This window comes from Podarcis pityusensis (assembly GCF_964106645.2).
Source record: "Podarcis pityusensis genome assembly, chromosome: 10".
NCBI lineage: Eukaryota > Metazoa > Chordata > Lepidosauria > Squamata > Lacertidae > Podarcis > Podarcis pityusensis.
Genome location: NC_138035.1, coordinates 57,459,044 through 57,479,478, shown reverse-complemented (window position 1 = coordinate 57,479,478; position 20,435 = coordinate 57,459,044). Strand labels below are relative to the sequence as shown.

The 20,435-nt window shown below is 42.3% G+C and overlaps 1 protein-coding gene across 2 annotated transcripts; it reads right to left on the bottom strand.

Annotated features, from left to right (window-relative positions):
- Positions 1-2,039: 2,039 nt before the first annotated feature.
- ING3 (inhibitor of growth family member 3) lies at positions 2,040-17,022 on the bottom strand. Of its 2 annotated transcripts, none has more exons than XM_081023740.1 (12): positions 16,803-17,022; positions 16,557-16,628; positions 15,508-15,608; positions 14,009-14,074; positions 11,371-11,467; positions 10,407-10,478; positions 9,900-10,019; positions 8,589-8,647; positions 7,929-8,119; positions 6,828-7,020; positions 3,771-3,809; positions 2,040-3,061 (listed from the first exon to the last, which is right to left on the bottom strand). In XM_081023740.1, exons 1-12 carry the CDS (start codon positions 16,993-16,995, stop codon positions 2,945-2,947), a joined length of 1,320 nt encoding a protein of 439 aa, XP_080879866.1. In that variant the 5' UTR covers positions 16,996-17,022; the 3' UTR covers positions 2,040-2,944. The 2 variants fall into 2 exon arrangements, with proteins under 2 accessions (XP_080879866.1, XP_080879865.1); XM_081023739.1 differs by having other exon boundaries at positions 8,589-8,746; positions 16,803-17,018.
- Between the last annotated feature and the right edge of the window lie 3,413 nt (positions 17,023-20,435).

The following is a 20,435-nucleotide window of genomic DNA, read 5'->3' as shown; positions in this document are numbered from 1 at the left end:
CGCTGCGCCGCCAGAGCACGATTTCTGTTCTCATCCTGAAGCAAAGTTCTTAACCCGAGGTACTATTTCTGGGTTAGCGGAGTCTGTAACCTGAAGCATATGTAACCCGAGGTACCACTGTACTATTTACCTAAAATTGCAGAAGAGCAAAACTACAGTCCTGTGGCCCCATGAAATCCAGTCATCTATTGTTCAAAGTCTTTAGCATATGCACCACAGTAACAATCCCATCATAACCTTTAACTCTGGGTAGTGTAGAGACCTTTAATTTCCCAACATCAAAGCAAAGTGCAACCCTATTTTTCACATGTAAGAGGGAACTTGTTTGTAAAAGCTTACCTCAGGGACACACAGCAATTGCTAGTGGAGATGACGGCAGGCTGAATCCAATTTTGGGTTCCACTTGCTACGGCATAATGATGTGCACAGGTCATATCGCTTTCCAGAATACCCTATAAAAACTTGCTGCGAGGCAATGGACCGAGAAGCTTAACAGCTAGGGAGGCATTCCATGTTTAACGGCTAATGCTATCACTTGCAGGAAAACAGAACATTAAATTGGAGGACTAAGCCAAAAGGGTGACTCTCTCCACTTCCAAGATGCAAATAGGAAGAAAGTGTATTCCAGATATTCCGGGAAATATTTGCCTTATTCTGAACTAGGTTTGTGATGGTGTCATGACATCATTATGTTTAATATGCAATGCTTAGTTGACAGAGTACTCTTCCCAGTTTTTTGGGAAGGCAGAATGGTGCTAGTCAGAAGCCTGTGAATGAGGTGGGAAAGTGAGCAAATTAGGGTGGGATGCATAGCTGTCAACCGTCCCTTATTTGGCAAAAAAGTCCCTTATCCTAGAGCTGTGTCCCGCTGCTGTCCCTTATTGATGATGTCCCTTAAATTTCCCAGGTTTCAAAGGAAGCAGCTCCTCTCCCTCCCTCCCTGCCGGCCAGGGAGGAGGGAGGCTCCAACTGTGTTACTTGGCTGCGATACTCACCCAATAAGGAGTCTAAGAACGACTGGGGGATGGAGCTTACATGCCTTGTGCCGATCAAATCGGCCGCATTGCCTGGGGACTCGCCTTTGCTCAGCGCTTCCCAGCGGAGAGGTGACGGTGGTTTTCCTTGCGGCATCCCCTTTGCTGGGTTGCTGCGCTGTGGGAACCACCACTTGAGGCTTTGTTTGGCTGCTGGCTGGGCTTTCTGCCTTTGTCTCAGAAGGGCTCAGAAGTTGAACATACCTCTGCACCGAAAATCCCTTATATTGGCTGCTGATCCCTTATTTTCAAGGCTGCTGGTCCCTTATTTTCAAATCTGTAAGTTGACAGCTATGGTGGGATGTCGGGTTGAATCTTTTTCTCTCCTACAATTCGCCTTTTGTGGCAGAAATCAAGGCAGATGAGCAGCCAGCACGACTTCGTTAAACTTTCAGCAGGTAATCCTAGTCACTTTGAATTCAAGATTCAGCACAATTTTGTCCATTAATTACACATTTTGGGTTACACAAATTTATAAATTCCAAGTTTGAGAAACTGAATAGTCAAGTTTAGGCTAATGTAGTTGTGCAAAACAAAAACTACTTTTATTTGTATTATTTTGCACACTATTTCTTTGTAAAATATAAGGTATGGATATTATGAAACTGCCCTGAAATATAGAGGTGCAATGGTTATTTGTTCAAACAGCTCTAAAAGGATACCGTTAGGTTTATTCGTTAGTTTTTTTTTATTTTAAATTTCTAGACCATCTTTCCAAGAAAGCACTTAAACTGATTATTCTATTTCTAAACACATTGAATGCGCATGTAACAATTTTCTCTTCCCCCTTCTCACCCCTGCAGGCCCTCACATGCCTCCAGTTCTGCTTTGGAGGGTTGAGGAACCTCCAAAACAGAGGTTTTGTGCATCTCTTAAGAGTAATTGCAATGTATCAAATTTCAGTTGTATGGGACTACTTTTATTTTTAAATTTTCCTCTTAAATCAACCTGGTATTATTAAATGAGTAACTTCTGGCAGTGAAAACAAGACAACAGGCATAGTACTTAGTATGTCAGAGATGGAAACCTTTTATTTATATATTTTCTTAAAAAATAAAAACTATTTAAAATCCTCCAGTTAGACAGCATATTATGAAAGCCTCCATGAAATGTTTTACTGTACTTTTCTGATAAAGTATGCCAAGCATTAATACTAGCGTTTGATTTTTTCCCTTTTAATTTTAACACCTAATACAGTTTCAATTTAAAGGATCACTTGCACAAAAAAATAAACACATTTGGTATAAAAGGTTTATCACTTTAACACCCTTTTTTAATGACCTGTGTGCCCTGAACGGCCCCAAAACATATAAAGACTAGTGGTACAATTTTTGTTTTAAAGTGTACAAGAGTCTGTTTTTATTTACCAAGTACTCTGGAGGACACCAGCCCAGTGTATACAAGAACCATTTTCTTCAGCCTGCTGAATTCAGTTTCAACAAGAAACAAAGCTATAAAGGCGTCTGGAAAAAAATCCATTCTCTTAACGTTCTTTCTGCAACACTTATATACACAAAATCCCACATTAACAGCTCTCGAGTACAGAACATGCAGTAGAATGCCAGCTAAATATAAAACCATTCAAAATCTTTAATTTGCTGGAATTATTTGAAGGCTGAATTGTTGTAGAATGCCCACCGCTTAGAGAAAATGGTTAAGAGAGTACAAATGTCTGCATATGTCTGCCACTGGAACAAAATCCATGGCTAACTGGAAAAAGTATTTATAGCACAACCGCGGTGCATAAATAATTTAAGTACAATATTAAAACACAACTAGCAAAATTAAGAAGTCGACATTTTATGACAGCTAAATCCATCCTCCTTTTGACTGGTTCCAAAGAAGCGTTTCCCTCCCCTTTCCCCGCAGCATAGCACGTATTTTTAATTGAAGCGAAGCGAGCAGGACATTTATTTATGCCTATTGCCTCTTCTCTTCATTGCAGCGGTACACTGTGGGCAGTACCATTTTCCCTTTGGTGCTTCTGTCAATCCGACACAGCCATAATGGAACCACTCGATAGGGCACTGTAAGGCAATCAGAAAGACATACCGATTGGTTCCTAAAAGCGGACACGACAAAACACCAAACAGGGTCTTTTGGCAGATATCGGTAGATTTGCTTTGTTGTACAGAAAGAAAACAGAATTAATACCTATTATTTGGGAATATCTGGAAAGGTACAGAAGAAGAAGAGAAGAAGAGTTTGGATTTGATATCCCGCCTTTCACTCACTTTAAGGAGTCTCAAAGCGGCTAACATTCTCCTTTCCCTTCCTCCCCCACAACAAACACTCTGTGAGGTGAGTGGGGCTGAGAGACTTCAGAGAAGTGTGACTGGCCCAAGGTCACCCAGCAGCTGCATGTGGAGGAGCGGAGACGCGAACCCGGTTCCCCAGATTACGTGACTACCGCTCTTAACCACTACACCACACTGGCTGGTAGCAAAAACTACCTGCCCTCTTTTGGTTAGCTTCAGACGTACGTACTAAACTAGTGGTTCCCTGTCTAAAACCAGTCCCCATACTCAAAGCAACTATCTATCCTCATCTACACCATGAATAACTGCTGCGGGAAAGAGTAATGCCTTGGGGTTCATGGACATGTGTAATCTTCCTTTGAAAGATGGCTCAAAATTCTGCTTTTAAATGTAAAACTGCATAGCTGAGTCTAGTTTCTGGGGGAAAGGGAGGGAGAGGAGGGGTGTAATAGCTCCTGCACCCTTTTTTAATACTTACATCCTGGTTATCACAGCCCACCATTTCACCATAGGACACCTATGAGAGAAACAAATTAAGAAAGCATTAATGTATTCCATGACCAGATTATTTTTCACATCAGAGTTATTGTTGCAAGGCCCTAAATGGAATAATATGCCAAACTTGTACATGTTGGAAACATGTTATGAATTCGCTTTTCCATTTTTGCATTATTTTAGACTCCCTTAGACATCCAAGAAGGGTGTGATTTTCTAGTTGATCAAATGCAAGTAAGCCATCAGTTTTACACTTGTTTTGGCAATCATTTCTTTAAATGCCTGGATAAATTATTATTATTATTATTTTACAAAAGATTAGGGCAGCATGATCTTTATAAAAAAAAAATACTTTAAAGCACAGGGAGGTAAAGTCGCTTCCATTATTTTCACAGCTTAAACATTCTATGTAGAATATCTGCCTTTCATTTTAACTGAAAATTTGTATTGTGTGTTTTCAGGTGAAAATCTAAAAAACCCTAATCTGTAAGCCTGGCTGTGCTCACCTGCCTTAGGTGAAATTAGCATTGAACAGTATACAGCCATACCTAACGTTGCGAATGTGATCCGTGCGGGAGGCACGTTCGCAACCCGCAGCGCTGCGTCTGCGCACGCGTGTGATGCGATTTGGCGCTTCTGTGCATGACATCATTTTGTGCATCTGCGCATGAGCTGAAACCTGGAAGTAACCCGTTCCAGTACTTCTGGTTTCGGTGCAGTCCGCAACCTGAAAACGCGCAACCCGCAGTGTTCATAGCCCAGGGTATGACTGTATGTAGAAGCAGTCCTGATTTCAGGGTAGTTTGCTCTCAGCAGAGGACCTTTCTGGGACCTAATCCAAAGGATGATCCAAGCTGGACTACATCACTACAGAGTAAACCTGACTTTCGGGAAAGGGGTAGTTACTACACTCTTCCTTTTCCTATAAGCACGTCACCAGGAGAGATCAATGCTGAAGAGCTCAGTGCGCATAAAAGAATGGCTGAATAATGAAGCAACAGTAATACTAAAGTTTAAACAGCTGACTCCATTACTCGAGTCATTACCTGAAGCAGTTCTGCATTACTATCCCCCAAATTAAGTAGTTATTCTAAAAGCATTAAAATGTCTTCCATTACGTTTAGACTTTTTAAAACGTTAAGGCTGTCCAAAAAAAGGATTGTTGTAAAAGGCTGCATTGGCCCCCAGCCTGCGAGATGCGGGGTAAAACTGCTGCAAGCTCTCACCATACAGCTGGCCCTCAGCCAGGGGCCAGAAAGGCTCCTGCCCCCAGCTGAGCAAGCCCCGGGTCCCCCGCCGCTTGCACACCCAGCAGGGGACCCAGGGCTCCTTGGCCAGGCTCTGCTGGGGGCAGGAGAGCTCCTGCCCCCAGCGGAGCCAGACCTGGTGTCCCTACCACTTGCTCTCGAGCAGCAAGGAGCTTGGGGCTCCTTGGCAAGCCTGTGTCCGCCTTCGCTGGCGTAGGGGATGGGTGAGCTACTTTGCCTGCTCAGCCCCTACTCCCCGAAGACGGACCAGGCAGCCATAGGGAAGGGCACGCAGCCTGTTAGGCATCAAAGAGCTCCTACACTGCCTAGTAGCCCTGTTCAGGGAAGTTTTTAATGTGTGACATTTTAGTGTGTCTTTGTTGGAAGCTGCTCAGAGTGGCTGGGGAAACCCAGCCAGATGGGTGGGGTATAAATAATAATAATAATAATAATAATAATTATTATTATTATTATTACAGCTGCCTTTCTGGGAGGAAAGGCACAGCACACCATCCCAGACAAAGGCAGCCAAGCGGTAGCCAAGCAAGGCTGCAGCCCCGATCCCGTTCCTACTCAAGTGCAAGCAGGAGCAGGGTTGGGGCTCTCTCAGCTTGGGAGGAGCACTTTAACGGAGCCCCCATCCCTGAGCTGGTGGCGGGTCGGGGACTCTGTAAAACTGCTTTGCTAAGGGAAGGACAGCAGCGTGTTCCTCGGCCAAGAGGTTTAAAGAAGCGGAGGGAGGAACAAGCTGTATCAGCAGCACCTCACCAATTCAGCTTGATTCTCCCTCTGCTGGGGGAGAGTGCGATGGCGGTTTCACCAGCGGCATACCACTGCCACTCCTGGCTAGTGTTTCTCCTTCAGCACGCTGGAGGCAGAGGGACTCAAGAGCGGTGGCGGTTTCACCAGCGATATACCGCTGAATGAAGCTGTCATCGTGGTGTCCCCCCACATACCGGTCCTGAGCAATATATTGATATATCGCCCAGTCAACCCCCCCCCCCTCCATTTCTTGTCTCACTGGATTTTAAGTCTGAAGCTGGGCCTATCTTTTGTTTTCGATATTTGTACACTGCTAAGATTTTGTAACCTTTTTATAAATGTTATCACTTCCAGAGAAAATGCTTTAACATTCCTCATAAATATTGATCTTAGGATGTTATTATGTTGGAAAGGAAATGTCAAGGCTTCCTCGCTATACAAATGCTGCAGTGACAAAAGCAAAGTTTCATGTCCAGAAATGTTATATAAATTTACACAGTGTTTTGTGCATGGCACACTTTGAAATGAAAAACTTGCAGGTACTGGGGAATGGGAAGGAGGACACAAATAATGCAAGAGCTGTAGATGCACCAAGTTATAAGGAAGTGGCTGGGAATCATGAGTAACAGAAAGAGAAACACAGGGCAGAAATCAGTACTGAGAACTCCAATCTAAAGCCCGAAAGGTATCTTAGCAGTATCCATGCATTTTCCACAATTTTAACTGAAGCCACAATATTGTGAAAATAAGTTGATTTAAAACAAAACTTAGCATTCTGCATATATCAACAGATTTTGATCACAACTGTCTAGCTTTACAGACCAGCCATTATAACGTGCAATTTAAAGCACTATATTGTCTTTAAAGTGCAATCATTGAAAGTTGAATAGTTTATCTCTTAGTATCTGCTACCAGATGTGGTCGATTCTCAGTAAATGAACCAAGATCAACGAGCCAACTAAACTATCCTATAAAAACACAAACTTTCTACCATAACTTTCTGCATAATATCATATTTTAACAAAATATACCTGATTACAAATGCAGTAACGTGGCTCATTTGGATCATAGGTCCAATCAACTTGGCTATTAGATTCGGACTCTGGTATTACTGCTGTTTGTTGAGACAGTTCCTGTGCCAGAGCAGAGGATGAGGAACAAGATGACAAGGAGGAAGACGAGGAAGATGATGACGATTGTTGATTTGAAGATTTGTTATTGTTTCTGAAAAATAAAGACATACCCAGTGTGTTCTCCCTTTACTTTCCATCAAGTTGTGTGTGTAATTTGACACTACAGCAGAAGTTCATAGCTAAGCTGTTGGACAATAATCTATATTTGATGTAAACATTTTCTTTTCTAAAAAAACAACAACCACACCCTTAAATTGACAAAATATAATGAGGATTTTTGAGATTAGAAATGGTATAAGCAAGTGTTCCTGCCCTGACAGACAGCAACAACTTTAGTATTACATTATTTCGCTTAATTAAAGAGTAGACATGCTTTTTCTGTACTGGCTCATCATGTTCTTCCTTTCACTGTTTCAACAGTACTGATGGTTTATACACAGGGTAAATTCACATTTCATAACCACAATGGGGCCTCAGTACTATTCTGGACCTTGTTGATTTTCTATGGAGCTTTTATCCTGTGTTTGTAAGTTCTATAAATCAATGTGTGGATGGCTACTTTTATATATTTTTGATTTAGCATTCATTTCTTCTAGCGTTCAAGAGCAAGTAGGCACCCTTCAGTAAGAGTCAAAGAGAGAAAGAAGCGGCTGGGTCAACTGACATATGGAAGGAAAGAGAAGAGACTATCACCTGGGTAATTATGTATACTTCAATTCTTAGTACAGGTCTTACGTTACTAAGAACCTGTTAAAATTAGACTGCTGTGTATGTATGATGACATCTGTGCATAAAAACATGAGGGCATACATTTAAGCTTTTAAAATGTAGAGTTTGAATCATCTCAAAGGATCAGGGAATGAAACAAAATGAGATCACCAGTTCAAAATTCTGAGTTTCTATTAAAAACTGTGAACACTACTAATAACAGATTAATAATTTCTCCAAATTCTTAAGTGAGCCCAGCCGAAGGGAAGCAACCATTTTTCATGAACCTACTTGCTTTTTCGACCACTCCGTGAATCTGTGGTTGATGAACTCAAAGTCTGAGATAATGTAGATGCCAAGGCGGATGATGAGTACCCAGCGGTATCCCTGGATAATGAAAATTCTCTTCCAAGTTGGAAGTCATTGTTCTTAAAGGCTTCATAACTCGCTTTTAGGCTAGACGTTCTCCTTCCTTCCTTCATCTAAAAGAAAAGTAGCCATATTAATATATTATGTCATTGCTAGTAAACATTTAAAGCATGCTTGAACTATCTGTGACATGGCATTAAAAAGAGTAGACTCACATTTCCAACACTTACAAAAAATTATGGCTTGATCGTAATTACCCACATGCTCTAAGAAACCAAGCTGGATATTGTCTTGCATCCTATTTCAATGTGACTTACGCTTAAGTAAGTGTGCACAGGACTGAGGCTGAATGCTGCAATTCTAAAGCCATTTATCTTGGAGTAAGTCTTACTGAACTCAGCACAGCATACTTTTGTACAGGTACGCACAGGATCACACTGCAAACCTTATTAAACACGTGCAAGTTCAATATGCTGGGAAGAGTTTTTAGAATGCACTATGTCCCGATGCCAATCTAAACTAAATAAAAGTTGTCCAACTCAGACTGCAGGTACTTTAAACAGTGTATTTTGAATTCCTTACCTGTGCTGTGGCTTGCACTGCCTGAGCTGCTGCCATGGTAATAGCACCAGCTCCAGCTCCTGAAGATAATGAGCCCAGGTTATACGATGCCAATGGCTGAGAAGAATTTGCATTATATGCACTGTTGGATGAGGATGATGAATTACTGTTTCGACACCCTTGATGAACAAAGGGAACATATTTATATAGTCCAAAGTGAAAACTAAAAGTAGATTTAAATTTCAGAAAGCTGAAAACCAGCTGTGTCTACCAGTGAAAGTCAGCCACCTCGTTAATGGACAAAAGGACTAACAGGATATAATGTTCTGTAAAACAACTTGGCACTGCTCTACTCTTCAGACGTTCCTATCTTTGTTTGCTCTCTTGCCCCAGGGCTAATGTGTAAAGCCTTAACCAACTTGGGCCCTAAATATCTGAACGACTGCTTCCATCCCTACTTCTTGGGTGTTACAAGATCAGAAGTGGAACTTCTATGGAACTTTCTCCTGACAAGGTGCATCTGGTATCTTCGTTATACAGTTCCCATTAAATGCTGAAAACACACCACTCCACCCTGTCCTTTTGTTGCCTCTTCTGGTTTTTGGGGTTTTTTTAAATCCAGTGGTGGGGAACCTTTTATGGCAAAAGAGACAGATCTTTATCTTCCCCACCCTGGTGGGCAAAGCTGACAGGTGTGCAAAGCTGCTAAATGTGGCCTAGAGGATGGAAAAAGGCAATGGAAGGATGGGTGAGGAAAGTATATAATGAGAGAAGGTACTGAATGATAATAATAATAAATAACCGAGAAGAGGTGGATAAAGGAGTGGGAACACAGGGTCCAAATTCCAACCCCCCTCCACCTTCCAACAGTAGTTCTTCTCCACAGTAAACTCTCTCAGCTAAATTTATCACCCTCACCACCCCTGAGATGGGCAGGATACAGGGAGGAAGTATTTACAACTGGGTACTGAATGAATCTTGCCACTTCCATCCTCTGAGCCCAATGCAAGGTTGGGGAAAGGTGAGTGATCCCCGCCCACCCTGCAAAAACAAAGAAACACCATCACAAAGACTACAAAGCTGCTGTTGCAAGCATGGGTGGTAAGATTAAAGGAGGGATAAATTCCTTGCCCTTGCCTTACTTCTGTCCTCCACCAGTAACAATTTTATTAGGGATCCACATACAGGAGTCTTAGCAGCCCTGTTTAAAAATAGATTGTACCTGCCTCTCTGAAAAACAGCCTGTGGGTGCAATCCCATTAATAGGTCAGGAAAGAGAATGCCCTCCATTTGTATGCTTAAAACTTCACTTACACCTGACATTGTAATTACCTGGTGTATTTTCTTTAGAGGCATCTGAAGTGAGAGTTGACAGAAGAGCTTCAGACTTAAACTTCTTTTCAGGGACATGATCTGCCGCTGCATGGTGAGATGAGGGATTATGCTTCCGTTCTATACGAACAAACAAAACACACTCTATTAATCCAAAAGTCAAACTCGACGCTTTGTGCAAAGGGCTTATCACTACAGAAGGAAAACACACACACACACACACACACACACACAATCATGAAAAGCACCATCACATTTCAGTCAAGGAGCTCTTTTCCACAGATATGGGTCACCAAACCTTTTGGACCAGTGAGCACATGTTGAACTTTGTGAGAATGCTGTGGGTGCACATGGCATAATACAAAATTTGAGAGAGATCACAGTCATGGCAAAGCTTTCTCCATATTATATTTCTATACTTGAAAAGCACAACCTGCTGAATTTCTGCCTGTTGTACTGGTCTTCTTCACACCAAAACAAAAGCAAAGGTTGCAACGTTCAACTTACTTTCTACTGGGGTGTGTGAATGAGCGTGGTGATTGTTCAGTGGCTGTGATGGTGTATCCAGTTCCAAAGAACCTATTGGAAAGAGTATTCAAGAATGAATTATAGTTATGACAACTTAGAAAGTTTTGTTATCTGACACCATCCTTAAAATACTGCACATTGCATTTTCATCAGAAGAAGCTAGTGCTATGAAATTAATCAGAGAGGTTTTTGTTCTCTAGCCTGGTTTGCCACATTAATTTGCCACATTCAAGCCAATAGCCTCTTGAGTTCTGAAGAGAACAACCCTATCGCAGGGGCTTTTGAGGTCCAAAATCCACATTCCTTCAGGGTGCTGCATTCCATTGGTGGGCTGCGACAGAGGCAAAAGTGGCAGAGCAACGGATGTGACGCTTTACATCTATACAACATTCCAGCCACACAAAGGTCACACATGCTTCTTTCAATCCAAGCAAGCAAGGGAACGATCACAGTTCAAGAACACATCAGGAGAAACACTCAAGAAGAGCACAGAGCAGGACTGGTGAGCGGTGTGACCTGTGCAGAGGAAGAGGGAGAGCCACATATGGCTCCAAAGCCTGAGGTTTTTACACTCTGTCCTACCAATATGAATGCACAGAGAAGCAACAGATAAGACTTTCTTCAGGACCCAAGACTATTTTAATTCTTGATGCACACAGATAAGGCAAACTTTAAAGATGGCTTGCAATGAAGCTTCAAATGGGTATCCTGTGAAATGTTCAGGAAACAAACTAAAAAGCAGCATAAGGAGAATAGATTCTCCTCTTGCTCATGCTACTGTGATGGGGCCCAAGAAAAAAAATAGAGCCAGTTTTATTAGTTATGATTCATTTTGACAAATGAGAAACAAAAGGAAACCCTTTATTGCTACAGCAGCAACAGAGTGTGATGTTATGTGCTGGCAAAATTATAATGACTGGAGAAGGCCACCGGGCATACTTACGCCTTTCCAATATTTCTGTAATCCCAGCGTTATCCGCCTCAAGTTCCATTTTAAATTTTGCTAATTCCTGGTCCAATTTTCTCAAGTGGCGGTCTACCTGATTTAAGAACATATGTTTTTTGATACGTCAGGCTATTTTTCATCCAGTTTATTACTTCACACAATCAAAAAGTTAATATGAATTGTGGCAAACACCAATACTGTATTTTTTTAAAAATCACAAATGAGAATCTGTATAAAAGGATCCCTGGACATGAAAACATTAAGCTGAAAAAAACCTCTAACAATGAAATCCTATACAGTCCTAATCAGAAATCAATCTTGTTGAGTTCAGTGAGGCTTACTCTAAAGTTAAGTGTATACTGTACACTGAAAAAAACTATTGAACAGTAAGCTATTTAATTCAACAAGCTTTCCTTTTGTGTGAATGTGTATTAAGATTGTACTGCTGAGAATATTTAATCAATCATGTACATGTCAAACACCTTTTCCTATTAACAAAAAATATTAAGTAAGATAGTGTAAAGCCTTCGGAGCACTGTGCTACAGAAACCTTCTAGTACATGTGGCACCCAAATGACTCCAACATATGGCTGGAATTACGCAAGTAGGGTTCCACCTACCGCATTTATTCAAATGTAATGCTCACCTTTTTTGGCCAAATAACGTCACGAAAATTAGGGTGTGCATTAGATTTGGTGCCACATTTACATTCTCCAGCAAATACTTTTTTGGTTTCAAGGTTTTGAAAATTGAGGTGTGCATTAGATCCGATGGTGCATCAGATTCGTGTAAATACGGTAGTTCCACACCCCAAGAAAATTTTGAACTGGTTTCACAAGCCACAGCTACCATCCCCTCTTGAAATTGTTAAAAGAGATTAGATGAAAGACTGCCAATTACAGATTCACAAATCCCACTATTTTGCACTCAAAGCTTTGAGATTGCCTAAGGCAGTGCTGGGGAGCATCCAGCCCACAGGCCAAACTTGGCTCACATTTGGTCTGCAAGGCTACTTCTCCCAAACCATGCCCACACCTGTCACACACACAGCTGCCAATGCACAATCAGGAGACTCTAGTGTATCTAAACTGTGCACTGGTAAAGGAAAATTGGTAAACCCCAAAGCCTTCTGGAATGGATACACAAGGGAGTTTCCCATGTGTAACTTCCTCATGCACCAGATGTTCGCAGAAAGCAAGCTTGAGCTCTACCGCCACCAGCTGACAGGTGGTAAAGTAACACTTGTGTCACAGTACTAAGAATGCAATCCTAATCCCACAACACTGACGGGGGACGAAGGAGTTTAGGACAGTGAGGAGGTGTCTCTCTGCCAGCCTCTGCTGGTAGATAGGAGCATTGCTAGAGGGGCTGTGCCACAACCAAGGCCCCAGCTGCATTCCAGGGAGCAGAAAACTACCACCAGCAATTTTTCAGCTGGCGGTAGCAAGCAGAAAGTACTAAAATGGGGCATCTTAGGGGCAGGGCACTGGTGGCTTTAGAGCAGGGGTCGGCAAACTGCAGCCCTTGTGCTGCAAGCAGCCCACGGGGGCAGTTTAACCAGCCCATGAGCCGCACCCAAACCGCGCTGCCCGCTTGGTGAGTCACTGCCCGCTGTGCTAAACCAGCGCAGTGCAGGGACTTGCTTCTGCGGCACCGGAAATTGCGTCTGCACATGCCTAGACGCCGGAAATTGCACACAGGATCTCCACGGGACCTGACTGGCCCAGGCAGGTAAAACCTTGCCAGCCCCTGCTTTAGAGCTACTGGTTTCAAAATCTTGCAGATGCCCTGGACCTAACTATCAGGCCCCTCAGCTATTTCAGCCTGGAGCTGGTATAGAGAAAAGGAAGACCAATCTCCAACCACATCCTGCCCTGGCTAGCATGAGATGTCATGATATGTACTGGTGCATCTGCCATTCCACTCCTTCCCAGCTCCACTTAGGATTGCTCTGCAAATGCCTTCATGGATACGTATATGAAACTGCTTTTACATGTAATAATTTTTATTATTTCAGCCCTTAAAACGTTTAAGTGTACATACAAGCCAGTTAGCCCAAAGTTTTTTTAAAAAGCTATAAGCAGAAAAATGCATTACAGTGCATACAGTGGTACCTTGGAAGTCAAATGGAATCAGTTCCAGAAGTCCATTCAACTTCCAAAACGTTCCACAACCAAGCCACAGCTTCCGATTGGCTGCAGGAAGCTCCCGCAGCCAATCGGAAGCTGCAGAAGCTGCGTCAGACATCCAGGTTCCAAAGAACATTTGCAAACAGGAACACTCCTGGGTTTGCGACGTTCAGGAGCCAAAACGTTAAGACTCACAAAGTGTTTGGGATCCAAGGTAAGACTGTGTTATTTATTATTATTATTATTATTTATTAAATTTGTATACCGCCCCATACCCGCAGGTCTCAGGGCAGTACACAGGATATAATCACAACATAAATACACAAAATACACAATCAAAATAAAAACAACCCAATAACCCCACCAGACACATTTAAAAAGTGTTGCAGAGTTATAAATGTTGATACATGCAAAAATGTTATAAGAAGTGTTAAGAAGAATGAGTGTTAACGTTTTAAAAGTCTGCAAATTAATAGTTCAGTAGCCAAGTTCATTATTTTACTTACTAAGTCATAAATCTGATTGGCCAGCTGTACTTTTTCATCTGCGTCTTCTAGGGCTTTATAGTAATCCTGTTTGGGGGGGAAATAAAAGTAAAATACTGTAAGAAATCATTTTTAGTACTACAAAATTATAATGAACCTGGATGACCATTAATATATGAAAATAAAGAACTCTGAAGATAAACAAAGTTCACAAGTTCTTGAAAAATCAGTTTCAAGATAGATGGATAAATGAAATGCAGGAGACTGTTTTGGCCATTTGGTCAAACATTTGTATGTTTATGATTTAACAATGTCACTGAATACTGAGTTATCAAAATGACAGTTGAGAACATTATTTAATTTTATGGTTTAATATTATTCTTTAACTCACCACATTCCCCTATTTTGAAACATGGGAGAAAAATTCAATATACAGTACAATACCAATATTTCCCCAGAATAACAAAACATCAGAATGGAAGTTTAAAAATATTTTATGCATTTCAAAAATAATAGCCATACCTGCGGACCAGAGGGCTTTTCTTGTGGGGGTGGGGTGGGGTGGGGAGGTGAGACAGCTCAAGGCTTATTGTCCTTGAAGACTGAGACATTTAGAGGAAGGGCCATAGCTCAGTTGTTAGAGCTTCTGCTTTCCATGCAGGTCACAGGTTCTATCCCTGGAATCTCCAGGTAAGGCTGAGAATCTCTCCTGCCTGAAAGAGCTGCTACCACCAGTCAGTGCAGACAATACTGAGATAGATAGATCAATGGTCTGACTTGGTATAAAGCTTACTTCCTATCAGACTGAAGGATGTTGCTCATACTTGGGACTTTTTGCATTTCAAATCTGATTTCCAAGGCCATGATTCATACTGCTGGAAATCCAGTCAAGTACAGTGGTACCTCAGGTTACATACGCTTCAGGTTACATACGCTTAAGGTTACAAACTCCGCTAACCCAGAAATAATGCTTCAGGTTAAGAACTTTGCTTCAGGATGAGAACAGAAATCGTGTTCTGGCGGCGCAGTGGCAGCAGGAGGCCCCATTAGCTAAAGTGGTGCTTCAGGTTAAGAACAGTTTCAGGTTAAGAACGAACCTCCGGAACGAATTAAGTACTTAACCCGAGGTACCACTGTATTTCTTTGCAGCTACTTCTTGTGGTGTCTTGATACTTGATGCTAACTTGATACTAAAAGCTCTTGATACTAATATTTCAAATATACAGAACAACCAACATGATTTTAAACCTGATTGCATTTATTTCTTTAGGACTATGTACAAGTCACTTGTCCATTTTCAAGCAAAGCAAGAAATCGGCTCTGAAGAAAAACTGAAAGTTGTGTTTTCCATTTTTACAGAACGGGAGCCACGATCTTCTATGAATTCATAGCTTTTTAAAATCTCCGAGTAGATTTTTTTGTGTGAGACTTGTAGTAGCATCAGAAATGATTGAATAGCCTAGTGTGGGGTGTTTTGTTTTTGTTTTATTTCTTTTGGCCAGATATTACCTTACTCCTACCTTTTTAATTGATGTCATTTGTTCTTCTCTCCATTCTGGCTTGTTTTTCTTTGCATTCATAAAAAATTCATTTACTCTTTGTTCCAGTTGATCCATTGCATCTTAAAACACACAGAACATGAATGTACATTCATTTGTTTTCTATAATTATACAATGGTTTGCAACCGTATAGCGGAAGTAAGTAAAAGGCAGCTTACGTGAAAACTACATGTGTACGTAAGCATCTGACAAGAGATCTAATTCATGGATCCCTTTTAAGGTTTTGAAAGTAAAAGGTTAAAAAAAAGGTAAAGCACCCCATAGGCGACTAAGTGGTGTGGTGCTCATCTTGCTTCAGGCCAAGGGAGCCAGAATTTGTCCACAGAGACAGCTTTCCGGGTCATCTGGCCAGCATGACTAAACCACTAGTGGCACAACGGAACACCATGACAGAAACCAGAGTACATGGAAACGCCATTTACCTTCCCACTGCAGCGGTACCTATTTATCTACTTGCACTGGTGTGCTTTCGAACTGCTAGGTTGGCAGGAGCTGGGACAGAGCAACGGGAGCTCACTCCGTAATGGGGATTCGAACCGCCGATTTTCTGATCGGCAAGCCCAAGAGGCTCGGTGGTTTAGTGCCACATACTGAGGCATGCGACCATTGCCCTCTCCTTCCTACACTGCCCTGTGAGGCTCTTTATAATAACAGTCCCTCCACTCCAAAGTCCCACGATCAGGACACAGAATACGTGGGTTTGGTCGGGTAGAATCTAAAAATCATTCCACGAAATGGAAATTATTCCGTCTATAAATCCTGGAGTCTTCAGCAGGGTAAGTCTCTTCCCCCCCCCCCCCCATAAACCTTTCACCCCCCATCCCTTGGAATAAAGCTGATTTCCGCTGTGCAGTATCGATAGGAAGAAAACCCCAATTCCATTGCACGGCGGGCGGGCTCTTGGGAGCTCGCCGACTTCCTATTCGGCGGCTGGCGCGTCGCTCACACCCGGCGGCTCCACCTCCTCCCTCTGCGTGGCGCGCGAAGGGGGCGGGGCTGACTCACGTACTCTGCACCTGCAGGTCCATCTCGCGCATTTCGGTGAACCTGTCGCGGAGGTCCATGGGAAGTTGTTCGATCACTGGCGGGGAGGGGGGCGGAGAGAAGGAGCGAGTTAGCTGACACGGAGGGCGGGAGGAGCGGTGGGCGGAGCCTCCGCCTCGCGCTCGGTCCTCCCTCCCTCCCTCCCCCCCTCCCCTCGGGCCTGGCGCCCCCCCTCCCTCTAGACACACACGCGCGCATCGCGGAGACTCACTTTCCAGATAGTCCTCTAGGTACAGCATGGCGGCGTCGGCAGCGAGGCCCGCTCTGAGGGGGGCTCCGTTATTCCTGAGGCAGCGGGCGGGGGGGCTGAGGGGGGGCCAAAAAAAAAAACGCCGCCTCGTCCCTTCCAATATGGCGCCGGCACCGCCAACAACACCAGCCGCTCGACTCAGCGAAAACAACATTGGCGGCGGGCGGCGCTCGCGTCGGCCTAGCCGCGATTGGCTGCCGGCGCCGCTGACGCAAGGCTCGCGCGGCTCTCCGGCGCTGTGCTTCCTGGGCGATGTAGTCTCGGGGAGGGGAGGCCGGGAGTACGCCGGGACTACGTATCCCACGATGCACCGCTGCTGCTGTTGTGACGCAGGGACGCGGACGCTGGGCTTTACTCGCGTTGCGAATGAGAGCTTGCCTTTGGTATTATTATTATTATTATTATTATACGAAAGGCAAGCTCCTATTAGCCGCGTGAATAATTTTAATCATATTATTAATATACATTATATTATATTAATATTGTATATAATATATATATGCTATCAATTATATTAGTAATATATTATTATTAATAATAATATTAAATTTATATGCCACCCTATACCCACAGGTCTCAGGGCGGTTTACAGAAAAAAATCAAAATATAAAACCACAAGATCGATAATCAAAATTAAAACAACAATTTCCCATAAAACAAAACACATTTTGAAAGGGCATAGGATGGCAATCAAATCAAGCAAAGGCCTGCTTAAAAAGGAAGGTATGACTTATTGGAACAGCAGCAAAGGGATTTTAGCTGACCAAGCAATCTTAGGATTCCTGCATTGCAAGGGGTCAGACTAGATGACCCTAATAATAATAATAATTTATATCCCGCCCATCTGTCTGGGTTTCCCCATCTACTCTGGGCAGCTCCCAACAGAATATTAAAAACAAGATAAAACATCAAACATTAAAAGCTTCCCTATACAGGTCTGCCTTCAGATGTCCCTTCCAACTTCCAGATTCTATGGTTTTCCATCCTTAGCTGGAGGCAACTCCCGCTAAATGCAGTGCAGCTTACTCCCAAGTAAGCATGGATAGGATGGTAGTTTTAGATTCCCCCCATCCCAGTTATATTTTATTAAATTTCCCCCCAAAAAATTGTATATACATTCCAATAAATTGCAGATTTTTCTTTTGTTTGGTCGGCCAATTTCCCTTGGTGTTTTTTATTTCTCCCCCTTGCTGCATCCTGTCTTCCCTCTCTTACTTCATCGCAATAATACAATAATCCTCAATTCCTTCTGCTGCTCCTAGTTCAAGTCCTGCCCGCGAATTCATCATACTATAATATTTCCTTTAAGAGTCTGAAAAAGGCTCCCATTCTTCCACAAAATAACCATTGTTAGGTTCCCGTATTTTAGCTGTTAGCTTTGCTGATTTCACATAGTCCAGGTAGTTTTTGAATTTCTTAACAAGGGAGGGGATATTTCAGCAATTTATTGCCTGCCCTTCACCCTAAAGTCCCAGGCTAGCTTACGACGTTAATATTAAAATACAATATTACACAGTATTAAAAACAGGAAAAGGAGGGATATAAATGTAAATTAAAAGAAGAAAAAAAAACAGTCCGTGGACTAACAAATGTTAGTTCATCAGTTCCAGTTACAATCGTACCTTGGAAGTCGAATGAAACCCGTTTCCAAAACGTTCGAAAACCAAATCGCAGCTTCTGATTGGCTGCAGGAAGCATCTGCAGCCAATCAGAAGCTGCGGAAGCCCCGTTGGACGTTTGGATTCCAAAATAATGTTTGCAAACTGGAACAATCACTTCCAGGTTTGGGGGCCAAAATGTACGAGTTCCAGGGCGTTCAACAACCAAGGTGCAACTGTATTCTGATCATGAAACTCAGCCAACATAAAAGTTGTTAAGTTGTGGGTGAACATATCAGACGACACTTCTTCCCCATTTTCAATAATAATAATAATAATAATAGTTTGTTTATATGCCACCCATCTGACTGGATTGCCCCAGTCATTCTGGGCGGCTCCCAACAAAAAAATAAGTAAAAACACAATTAAGTAAAATAAGTAAAAAAAACACGACTTCAAACACTTAAAACTTCCCTGAACAAAGCAGCCTTCAGGTGTCTTTTAAAAATCACATAGCTGTTTATCTGTTTGACATCTGCTGGGAGGGCGCCACTACCGAGAAGGCCCTCCGTCTGGTTCCCTGTAACCTCACTTTTCGCAATGAGGGAACCACCAGAATGCCCTCATAGCTGCTTCTCAGTGTCCGGGCTGAACGGTGGGGGTGGAGACGCTCCTTACTAGATTTTGGAGAATACAAGCCACTCTTCAGAAAGGAAGGTTTTGGGTTTTGCACATTTTGGTGTTTTGTATCGTCTACTTATTCTAGTGTGTCACTTCACTAGCAGGAGCTACAGCAAAATTCAAGTGTAGCCATTTCAGGGCATCACCTGAAGCTTTACATTCAACCTCCCCAATAAATAGCTGCATTTACCAAACAAGATGGCAAATATGATGAAGACTTGCTTGCCTGTTGTCAGCACTTGAAGGCTCTCCATTCTGACTTCTGCCAATGATTTGAAGATATGCTTAAAATGAACATCCCCGATCTGGTTTTGCACCCTTTTTCAAGTATGAACACAGAAGAATCTTAAAATTTACAAGAAGAACTGATAGAAGTAAGAACAAATGAGTTCTGGCTGCAATAGCAGATACCTGCACTTTATCCTGGATTACGGGTTATAATACAAAAGTTTTTAATTGCATTTCCTTCATTGTATTTAGTGGATTGTGAGTTCAGTGCGGTCACAGATCTGTTAACTAAAAAAAGAAACCGACTGCAGATAGCTAACCATGCTGATTTAAGAATGCTGCTGACAAACATTGATAAATTGATAGCAGTGCACCAGGCACATCCTTCTCAATGGGATTATTTTTTGATGTTGTTCATGATTTTTATTTTAATATTTTCCTTCGTTATCCTAATTTTCTGTGTGTAATGCAAATGTTACCACGGCTGATTTTAAGAAGTAATTGTATAATTTCCAGCTTCAAGGTGTCTTATTTACAACATCATCTTCCTTTGCTATGTTGGAGGACGTCGGTAGAAATATAGATACATGAAAGAACGCAAATTTGCCACTGCATCTTTGTTTGTTTGCTTAAAGAAGGTAGATTTTCTGAAAAGGGGGTGGGGTAGGCCAAATAAGTGTGGGAACCTGCCTCTTCACAACATTGCTTCTCAAGATGATCCAGAAACTGCAGTTGGTTCAAAATATTGCTACAATATTTATATAAACATAGGTGATTAGACAACCATTTCAAAACGCATCCATGCAATGGAATTTTGAGCCGTGTCCATAATGCAGTCAACAGAAATGACAGTCTCACATGAAAACAAAGGATCATCTCAAAAGGAGAGGTGAAATGAGGGGAAATTGTCATATAATCATTTGTTTCGGGCAATCACCTTTCTTTCTTGGTGCATCGCAAACTAACACAATGTATTTCTATATTTTGCAGTGCTATTTCTGGAAGCCAGTGTGTGGCCTCAGATAATGTATTTGAATAGTGAGTGAGAGAATGGAGATGCCATTTGTCTTGGGATTTCAATTCCTCT

Excerpts from the sequence above, each read along its gene's own strand:
- ING3 (XM_081023739.1), bottom strand. The coding sequence starts at position 16,995 with ATGTTGTTTTCGCTGAGTCGAGCGGCTGGTGTTGTTGGCGGTGCCGGC. Across the intron at positions 11,468-14,008 it reads CCAATCAGATTTATGACTTA|GTAGACCGCCACTTGAGAAA; the intron begins GTAAGTAAAATA and ends TTCTTAAATCAG. Across the intron at positions 3,810-6,827 it reads GTTACTGCATTTGTAATCAG|GTGTCCTATGGTGAAATGGT; the intron begins GTATATTTTGTT and ends TTTCTCTCATAG.